The sequence below is a fragment of the Dendropsophus ebraccatus genome, chromosome 2 (assembly GCF_027789765.1).
Source record: "Dendropsophus ebraccatus isolate aDenEbr1 chromosome 2, aDenEbr1.pat, whole genome shotgun sequence".
NCBI classification, from domain to species: domain Eukaryota; kingdom Metazoa; phylum Chordata; class Amphibia; order Anura; family Hylidae; genus Dendropsophus; species Dendropsophus ebraccatus.
The window spans coordinates 204,522,686-204,533,225 of record NC_091455.1 but is presented as its reverse complement, the minus strand read 5'-3'; the positions used below and the strand labels follow the sequence as shown (position 1 = coordinate 204,533,225).

General features: G+C 42.9%; 1 protein-coding gene across 1 annotated transcript; it reads right to left on the bottom strand.

Annotated features, from left to right (window-relative positions):
* Positions 1 to 2,312: 2,312 nt before the first annotated feature.
* LOC138783916 (oocyte zinc finger protein XlCOF28-like) lies at positions 2,313 to 7,556 on the bottom strand. The gene is made up of 4 exons (XM_069959236.1): positions 7,410 to 7,556; positions 6,571 to 6,697; positions 6,399 to 6,485; positions 2,313 to 4,037 (listed from the first exon to the last, which is right to left on the bottom strand). Exons 1-4 carry the CDS (start codon positions 7,434 to 7,436, stop codon positions 2,386 to 2,388), a joined length of 1,893 nt encoding a protein of 630 aa, XP_069815337.1. The 5' UTR covers positions 7,437 to 7,556; the 3' UTR covers positions 2,313 to 2,385.
* Between the last annotated feature and the right edge of the window lie 2,984 nt (positions 7,557 to 10,540).

The window sequence follows — 10,540 nt, the reverse complement described above, 5'->3', positions numbered from 1 at the left end:
AGTGTCCCCTCATATCTCCCTGTGTCACAGTCATTAGTGTCCCCTCATATCTCCCTGTGTCACAGTCATTAGTGTTCCCTCATATCTCTGTGTCACAGTCATTAGTGTTCCCTCATATCTCCCTGTGTCACAGTCATTAGTGTTCCCTCATATCTCCCTGTGTCACAGTCATTAGTGTTCCCTCATATCTCCCTGTGTCACAGTCATTAGTGTCCCCTCATATCTCCCTGTGTCACATTCATTGGTGCCCTCTTAAATCTGCCTGTCAGTCATTACTGCCACATGTCACAGTCATTGGTGTTCTCCATCTCCCACGTTCACATCCACCACTTTATGTGGGGATCCTAAATAACAAATGTGACTGAATATAGCGCCAAAATCAGACCCTGAACTACTACAGACACCAGACCCCTAAACTAATACAGACACCAGATCAGACCCCTAAACTAATATAGACACCAGATCAGATCCCTAAGATAATACAGACCCCAGACTAGACACCTAAACTAATACAGACCCCAGACCAGACACCTAAACTAATACAGACCCCAGACCAGACACCTAAACTAATACAGACCCCAGACCAGACACCTAAACTAATACAGACCCCAGACCAGACACCTAAACTAATACAGACCCCAGACCAGACCCCTAACCTAATACAGACCCCAGACCAGACCCCTAAACTAATACAGACCCCAGACCTGATCCCTAAGCTAATACAGACCCCAGACCAGACCCCTAAACTAATACAAACCCCAGACCTGATCCCTAAACTAATACAGATCCCAGACCCCAAAACTAATACAGATCCCAGACCCTTGAAGCAAAACTACTTCTGTGCAAAAGTAGGCAGGTGTGCTGTAACTCTGTACAGTAAGAACCTTTCACTAATTAAAGTTATAATAATTATTTATATCAGGTAACACAATTTAAATTGACAGCAGAGAACTCTCTATCTGATCGGTAATGGATGTAATGTCATCATAGACTAATGGTGCGTTTACACAGAGCGATCTGACACATTTTTAAAGCCAGAGCCAGGAACAGACTATAAACAGGGAACAGGTCATAAAAGAAAGACTAAGATTTCTCCTTTTCTCAAATCCATTCCTGGCTTTGGCTTCAAAATCTGTCAGATAAATTTGTCTGTGTAAACGCACCCGGGGGCTATGTTCACACTACGTATATTTCAGTCAGTATTGTGGTCCTCATATTGCAACCAAAACCAGGAGTGGATTGAAAACACAGAAAGGATCTGTTCACATAATGTTGTAATTGAGTGGATGGCCGCCATTTAATGGCAAATATTTGCTGTTATTTTAAAACAACGGCTGTTATATTGAAATAATGGCCGTTATTTACTGTTATATGGCGGCCATCCACTCAATTTCAACATTGTGTGGACAGATCCTTTCTGTGTTTTCAATCCACTCCTGGTTTTGGCTGCAATATGAGGACCACAATACTGACTGAAATATACGTAGTGTGAACCCAGCCTAAGGGTGCATTTACACAGACAGATTTATCTGACAGATTTTGGAAGCCAAAGCCAGGAATGGATTTGAAAAGAGGATAGATCCCAGTCTTTCCTTTATGACCTGATCCCTGTTTATAGTCTGTTCTTGGTTTGGGCTTCAAAGATCTGTCAGATAAATCTGTCTGTGTAAACGCACCATAAGGGAGAACCCAAACCAGACCCAATAAAGACAGATGTCAGGGGGACTTGCGGTGGCCATGTTTAAACTTGGCTCCAAGCATTACAGGACTCGGCTATATTCATAAGTCTCTCAATGGAGCAGAAGCCACAATCATTCTCATGATCGTGAGGGGTCTAGATGGTCAGACACCTGCAGACAGGTGATGGGTTTTAATCTTGGGATACCACATACACCTGAACACCCAATTCAGCCGAGAAATCGTATGTTCGGAATGGAGACTGAACATGGCCCAGCACATCACTTTTCATTGCCTCTAATTCTGCCTGAATTTTTTATAATTTGAGTCACATGACTTGGATGTATCTCCCTTACTATTTATGTCACTGTGTGTTCTTTTTACACATTTATCGTAAGGACATTTCAAGGTGCAGAGACTCATATCCTGACGACCTGTTGGGGCTATGAGGTTTCTTACTACTTGTTTACAGTTTGACACACCTGGTGCTAAACATCAGCCTAACACTTGCATATAGTGTAGCGTTGTTCACTAGTGAGGAGGGAGGTGGCTATCTTCTCCTATTATTTGGCTATCAATAGAAATCAGTACCATAACATTAAAAAAAAAAAAAGCCACACATGGAATTGTGGACAAATAACCGTAATATTTTATTGTCTACCCTGAGACACAGACCATGAACAGTCCTTTCTCGAGATCTCGGCCCTGCTAGGTTTCCGTATCACCTGTATGATCCCGTCGATGCCTAATAAGAGATGACTGGTAGCGGAACGTCTTGTCGCAGGTATTGCACTTAAAGGGCTTCTCCCCTGTATGGATGCGCTGATGAATCACCATGTTGGACTGCTGGGTGAACTGCTTCCCACACTCTGCACACGTGTATGGCCGCTCTCCTGTGTGTATTCGCCGATGGACTGTCAGTTTGGACATCTTGAGAAAACTCTTGCCGCACTCCGAGCACACATAGGGCTTTTCTCCCGTATGCGTTTTTCTGTGCTCTGTCAGACGGGACCACTGAATGAACGCCTTATCACATAGGGAGCACTTAAAGGGACGTTCTCCTGTGTGGGTTCGAAGGTGGACAATGAGCCTAGACTTTTCTAAGAATGTTTTGTCACACTCGGTACAGCTATACTTCTTATCGGGAAGTAAAAGTGCACCTAAATACTCGCTTAGAGGCGAACGTGGAAGATAATCGTCCTCAAAGTCCTGCACACCATCTGGAGGATCTGTGAGGTTGGTTGCTGGTGGCACTGCGGATAGAGATTGTGTCGTTTGGTCTGAAGTTGGTGGCTCCTCGTGAGATGACTTTTCCAGCTCATCTGCCAGTTGCGGCTCATGAACTTTAAGATGGAGCTTGAGGCTGGAGTGTTGAGTGAAGGCTTTCTCACACTGAGTGCACTTGTAAGGCTTTTCCCCTGTGTGGGTTCTTTGGTGGACCATGAGAGTGTAATGGTAGCTAAATGTCTTCTTGCAGTCGTCACATTTAAAGGGTTTCTCTCCTGTGTGAGTCCTTTGATGAACAACGAGGTTGGATTGTTGGCTGAAGCTCTTGTCGCACTCTGTGCACTTATAAGGCCTTTCGCCAGTGTGAATACGGAGATGGACAATGAGTTTGGACATCTTGATGAAGCTCTTATCACATTCGGTGCACTGATAGGGTCTGTCACCGGAATGTGTCCTCTGATGCTCCACCAGGTTGGATGGGTAATGAAACGTCTTATCACACTGGTCACACTTATGGGGTTTCCCTCCCGTGTGGATCCTCAGATGTTCCTTCAGGTGGGACCTCTTGGTGAAGCCTTTCCCACACTCATTACACTTAAAGGGCTTTTCTCCAGTGTGTGTCCTTTGGTGCTCGATTAGCTTAGACTGCTGGGTGTAACTTTTTTCACACTCGGTACACTTAAACGGCCTCTCTTCTATGTGGCATCTCTTATGCATTACCAGCTGAGATCTCTTTGGGAAGCTTTTGCTGCATTCAGGGCATTTGAAGAGTTTCTCTCCGGTGTGTGTTTTCTGGTGCAGAGACAGGACAGACTGGTTACTAAAGGATTTATCGCAGTTATTACATTGGAAGATCCTTCCTGTTGGGGGTGCAGACTGTGGGGTCACCACAGGAACCTTTTTTACAACTTCACCCCCATCTTGCTTCTGACCCTTTCCTTCCTTATGGGTTTTCTTATGCGCTTCAAGGAGGGACCAGCTCCCAAATACGGCCTTACACGCCGAGCATCTGTGTGCCTTCCTACTGTCTCGAGATTTTCTCAGCTCACGAACCTCATTGCCATTTATGAGATGTTTCGGAAAGCTGAATGTGGTTTCTCTTTTGTCTTCGGCATCCCTTCCTAATTCTTCCTCTGGAATATAAAACAGAAAAAACAAACAATAAATGGGTGATGCCACCAAGGAATGCAACCCTAGTATTCAATATTTCTCCCTAAAAACAGGATTAAGAATGGTGCCAAGTGCATCTAATGCCAACCAAGAAAACAGCAGTGTAGTCATCCTAAGAGCTGAAAACAACAATGAAGTAGGGCAGATTCTCTACTCCAAACGTGTCCGAACTTTGGCTCGGTCTGCACCAATTGGTACCACTTTTATTATGAGTTCTTATGCTTCATATGACAAGGAGCTTGGCTTTGTGTGAAGATGGTACAGATTGAAATGCATTGAAGTTTTGTAGAGAGAAAAAAGGGATAGAGAAGGAAGGAGAAACACCAGAGAAGAAAGAAAATAAAGATAAAAAAAAAAGAAGTAAAAAGAAGAAGAGAATAGCAAGAAGGGGTAAAAGAGCAAAAAAGAACAAAAAAGAAAGAACAATCAAGAGGAGGAAAGGGTGAGAAAGAAGAGAGTAAAGAAAAAAAGAGAAAAATAAGAGGAAAGAGGAGGATAGAGAGAAACAGAACAAAAAAAGCAAGGTGTAAAACAGTGAGAAAGAACAAAGGAGGAGAGCAAAAAGGAGGAAGACAGTAAGATGGAGATGAAAAGCACAAAAAGGAACGAAAAAAAGAGTAAAAGAAGATGAGAAACATAAGGAGAAAGGGAAAAAGAAAAAAGGAGAAAGAGCAAGAAGGAGTAAAAAAGTGAGAAAGAAGAAAGAGGAAAAAGGTGGAAGAAAGAGAGGAAGAGAAAGAATGAAGAGCAAGGAAAAAAGATTGAAAAATAGAGTGAAAAGAAACTAAGAAGAAACGCTAAAGGAAAAAGAGAAAAAGCAAGAAGGAAAAAAACGAGAAGAAACACAATAAAGAAAATGAGAAAGTGTGAGGGAGAAAGAAAAATTAATAAGGAAAAAGTGACAAAAAAGAAATATTAAAGAAAAAAAGAAAAATAAGAGGAAAGAAAGGAGGAAAAAAGAGCGAGGAGAAAGAGAAAAAGAGTAAGAAGAAGCAAAAGCGAGAAGGAGGGAAAAAAAAGAGTAGTATAAAGAAGGAATGAAGATCAAGAAAGAGAGAAACAGAGCATGAAGGGATGAAGAGAGAGTAAAGGAAAAAGAAAAATAAGCAAGAAGGAAAAAACTGAGAAGAAAGAGCATAAAAAGAGAACAAAGAAGAGAGGAGAGACTCCCTGTGACTGTCTGAAAAACTGGCAGGATCGGAAACCATAATGGCTTATAGTCTTAGGGCCCTATTCCACGGGCTGAGCAGGGCCCAATCAACTATGTAAATGAGTGCCGATCTGCTAGATCGGCGCTCGTTTACTGGGCCTATTCCACGGCCCGATGATCGTTGAGCGAGGGCTGCAGGGACATCATTACCGATGTCCTTGCAGCCCTTGCACCATACATTACCTGTCCGGGCTTCTCTTCCGCTCTGTCTTCCTCCCCGGGTCCCGCGCGCACTAGCTTCAGGATGGCCTTTCAGCTGACAGGCTACTCAGCCAATCACAGGGCACGGCGGTCCCGGCCTGTGATTGGCTGAGCGCTCTGACAGCTGACAGGCCATTCTGAAGCTAGTGCGCGCAGGACCCGGGGAGGAAGACGGAGCGGAGGAGAAACCCGGACAGGTAATGTATGGTGCTTCTTAAATCGTCGGTCGTGCACCGCTATTCCACTGTAGCGATGCGCCGTGGGGGGACCAATATTTTTAGGTCTGGCCCTAAATAAACGATCAGCCGATGACACGATCATCGGCTGATCATTTTCTCTATTCCACCGAGCGATAATCAGCCGAATCGGGCCGATTCAGCCGATTATCGCTCCTGTGGAATAGGGCCCTTAGACTGAATGCACATGTCTGTAATATATGGTCCACAAGCGCACTGTATGTCACAGACTGAACTCTTGACCTCCTTTGGAAATCTCGGCATTATGATTTATTATGATGCCGAGAGCTCCGAAACAGCTTAATTTCTTTGCTGCTGAACTGACACGACTGTGTCTATACAGGAGCACAATGTTTTAACTGTTTTGCAGCTCCTGGCATCATTAAAAAATCATAATGCCGAGATTTCCATAAGAGGTCAAGAGTTCAGTCTGCGACATACAGTCCACTTGCGGACCATAGATCATGGACATATGCCTGCAGCCTTATCCTTAGTGAAGATGATTCGCTTCTTAATGTTAGTTTTATGTATATAAGTTATATAGGATTTACCATACATCTGGATATAGTCATCCAATCCTTAGTTTTCATTACTTGACCATATGTGGAGAAGTTTAAAAGTTTAACTATATAAATGTTCATTTAAAAGCTTTCCCCCCTCGGAATTATGTCACTTACCTAAACGGAATCCAAAATAATTGGTAATAGATGTTTGATGGTCAGGAAGGATCCTCGGCGGAGGAGGGGACCAGTGATACTGATATCCTGCCACAGAGAGACTTAGAATTACTAGCCAGAACAGAAGAGTCATTGGCCAACCATCAGGATCACCACACTGACAGCCACCTACCCAGAGACATAACCACTTCCAGGTTCTCCTGCATCACCTCTCTGTACAGCGTTTTCTGCCACTCCTCTAGATGGCGCCATTCGTCTTCTGAGAAATACACTGCCACCTCATCGAAGCATATGGGGACCTGTAATGTGACATCACATCCTTATTACACATCATCATATATTATAGTCCAGCTACATAGCATGCAGGGGCTATAGTTTATGGGCTATCTTAACCACATCATATATATATTGACGTGGCCATATAAATAAGAGGTTTGGCTATGCTGGGTGAGGTGTAGGTAAATAAAACCACTAGCCGATTAGTACAAATAATTAACTCTGGCCAAACAATCCCACACTTTGTGTTTTCCTTTACGCCTAAGCCATTGTCCTTCTAGCCTGTGGACAGTCAGCGTTTAGTATGTGCTGTCACCTGTTTCATAATGAAGTTTCATAATTCTAAACTTAAAGGGATTAGAAAAACACAGCTACTTTCTTCCAAAAACAGCGCCGCACCTGTCCTCAGGTTGTGGGAGGTATTACAACTTGTCTCTGTTCACTTCAATAGACCTAAGCTGTAATACCACACAGAACCTTGTGACAAGAGTGGCGCATGTTTTTCTAGTCCTGAACAACCCCTTTAAAGTCACAACCACCCGCCAGCCTGAAGGAGATAATAACAGGGAACAACACATGGCACACCACTACACAGACAGCAGAAAGAATACACCCATCCCTGTTAGCCTTATCGGGGTCTTTGACGTTCCATGTTTTACTCAGCCTGATCGTCGTTCCTTCGTACACTCATCACTTGTAATCGCAGGCAGTTAAAGGGTTAATATAGCTACTCACCACCCCCAACGTCCCGTCAACCATCATGCACCGCCTGCAGGGCACACACAGGACATTGTAGGAAGGGTTGAGGCGCCCAGCACTGGTTCCACTCCTCTGTACTGTGCACTGCAGCCTGTGGACTTTACATCACATGACCAACCACATCCTGCCAGCAGAGCAGCCAGAACTACATCTCCCACAATCCCTTGCAAGCTGGGACTTTTCACTGGTCCAGCTCCGCTGCTGCACAGGACAAGGTCAGCTGGGAATATATGGAAGCTTCTTCCCATACACAGCTCAGGGTCTCCTGCAACCCTGAGCTGCTCTGCACATATGTTATTTCTGCAGTGTTTGAAGCATTTTTTAATAGTATTTTTTGGTTGCATTTTAGATTTTCAAGATGAGCGAACCTGGAGCATGCTCGACTCATCCGAACCTGAACTTTTGTCATTTGATTAGCGGTGGCTGCTGAACTTGGATAAAGCCCTAAGGCTATGTGGAAAACATGGATATAGTCATTGGCTGTATCCATGTTTTCCAGACAACCTTAGAGCTTTATCCAAGTTCAGCGGCCCCCGCTAATCAAATACCGTACGTTTGGGTTCGGATAGATTTGAACCTGACCCTGGTTCACTCATCTCTAGTTTTCAAACATGAGAAACTTGCATTTCATAGTGTTTTTTAGAAAAAGGATAGAAAAATCCCCGTACTCAGAGAGTGCTACTAGGGAAGGAAAGACAAAGCACAAAAAGGGCAAAAGAAAAATATATAACATTTTAAAGTGTATTAAAAAAAAATATATAAAACAAACAAAAAAAAAACTTACATTGTTAAGGCATGCTGGAAATTGCAGTTTCTCAACAACTGTTAAAGGTCACTGGGTTAGGAAAACGCAGCTGCTTTCCTCCAAAAATGGCGCCACTCTTGTCCTCAGTGTGTGAAATTGCAACTGATCGGAGGGAACAGAACCAAGTTGTAATACCACACTCAACCTGAGGGCAGGGTGGCGCTGTTTTGGAAGAAAGAAGCTGTGTTTTTCTGATCTTAGGTAAAATAAAATAAAAAAAGGAAACTATAATAATAGACTAAAAGCTTCTTCAAAAGTACCTCCTCCCCTCGATATCACATAGTAAAGTGTGCACCACGCTTTATCATAAAGTGACAAAATGCAGCAAGTGCAATGGTAAGGATATCATCCGCTTGGTTATTATTATTCAAACAAGATTACAGTAAAGTGACAGACAGACGTGCACTTTATGAAATGCTACAATCACCCAACAACAATGGCTTTTTATATTTCAGGTGTCCATGTGATGTGTTTGCCACCAAGTTACTGAAGATGACGTTACATTGGTTGCAAAATACTGACCAAAATACTTGGCAAAAAAACTGTATGTGAACATAGCCTAATGCTGAAACCTTATTCTGACCTAGTATTTCTCACAGCTGAGGGTTTGTTACAGTTGTGTCTGATCTAGACCACCCTTTGTGAGTTTAGCGTTCAGGACAGGAGGGAGGCTTGTGCTGTTGTCTAGACTGGATACAACTGTAACAAATCCTCAGCTGTTCGCAGTATTGGTCAGACATGGCCTTTTCAGCCTCTTGAAGACTTTCCACAACATCTTGAGGGCTCTTTTTAGGTGTTGGGTGGGGTTGAGCTCTAGGCTGGATGCGGACCCCTGAGTTCCTCCACCCCAGACCTGTATGGGAGAGCTGTGTGCACAGGAGCAAGACAGAGTCATCCACAACTCATCCCCATTCTACACTCATACAAGGTTATACGCAATATGTAGCTTTACTATTGTTACATCTTGTTATCATTTGGAAAATTTATATTGTTTTCTATGCAATTGCTTTGTAATACACATCATTTTGTTGATGCTGTAGTTTTATATTGTTTAATAAAAATGATAAAGATGATATATAACAAAAATTTGGCCCTGAAATCCTAAGGTGTGAGGCCGATGCCGATCCTTGTTTTCATCATAAGATATCTGCAGTGTATCCTGCTGCTGCTGTCACTGACCTTATGTAGTTAGGTTATCTCCACCTAGCAGAAGGCATAACTCTAAAGAAGTCAGCATTGTCTGACATAAAATGTGGGTTCAGCGGTCCTCAACTCCACATCATCCCATGCAAACATTGGTGATACGTAGAGATGAGCGAACCTGGAGCATGCTCGAGTCCATCCGAACCCGAACGTTCGGCATTTGATTAGCGGTGGCTGCTGAAGTTTGATAAAGCCCTAAGGCTATTATGCTATATATAAATGGCAGTCATAGGCTTGTGATACCAGTACGGCCCTTGTGGAGTTGTTTTGAATACATATATCTGTATATATTGTGAGATAGTGACTGGGGAAATAATAGATTGCAGGTATGTTTCTCCCAGATTTCTATCATATGTGTTATAGCTCCAGGGAGTGCCCAGTGTGTTTGTAGGAAAAACCTTATCTGGCTTTGTAAGGAAGCCAAAATAGGGCCTGGAGTTTTCTGGATTGGGGAAGAGTTGGGTGGGTTCCCCGATCCATAGTCCACTTCTGGTAGTGGACAAGGCTGAGGCCAGTGTTCAGTCTCCTCCTCAGTCCTGTGTCATGCTTGGAGGTGCCAAACCGCTATGTGAGTAGCTGTACCAGTGCCTGGTAGTAAGGTGCTGGAGTTAGTTAGAAGTTTCTGTTTAGTTAGTGCTCAGACGAGCAGGGTTTTGTTTTGTGTTTTGCCATTGAATCTGCCTGATGTGTAAAGGCTGTTTATTTTCTGTTGCCGGCAACCACAATAAACTGGACTTCTATTATTGGACTTTATGCCTGTGTGTCCCTGTCTCTGTCTCCAAATGAGTCAATCCTGGGTATACCACAGCTAATTCTCAATATATATATATATATATATATCTATAGTTCAAATCATGAAGCAGCACTCTGGACCATGTGATTAACAAAGTAAAAATATTCCGCTGCACTTCCATTTAGGTGAAAAAATTCAAATTCATTTATTCAAGCATTGAAAATGACAACGTGACAACCTGTTCTTTATATGATTTTTTTCATGGAAGTGCTGCGGAATATTTGTGTGTATATATATATATATATATATATATATATATATATATATATATATATACACACACACACACAGAGCCAGATATATTTG

Coding starts and splice junctions, on each gene's coding strand:
- LOC138783916 (XM_069959236.1), bottom strand. CDS start 7,436: ATGATGGTTGACGGGACGTTGGGGGTG. Junction 6,698..7,409: donor TTGACGGGACGTTGGGGGTG/GTGAGTAGCTAT, acceptor GTCACATTACAG/GTCCCCATATGCTTCGATGA. Junction 4,038..6,398: donor TTATTTTGGATTCCGTTTAG/GTAAGTGACATA, acceptor TTTATATTCCAG/AGGAAGAATTAGGAAGGGAT.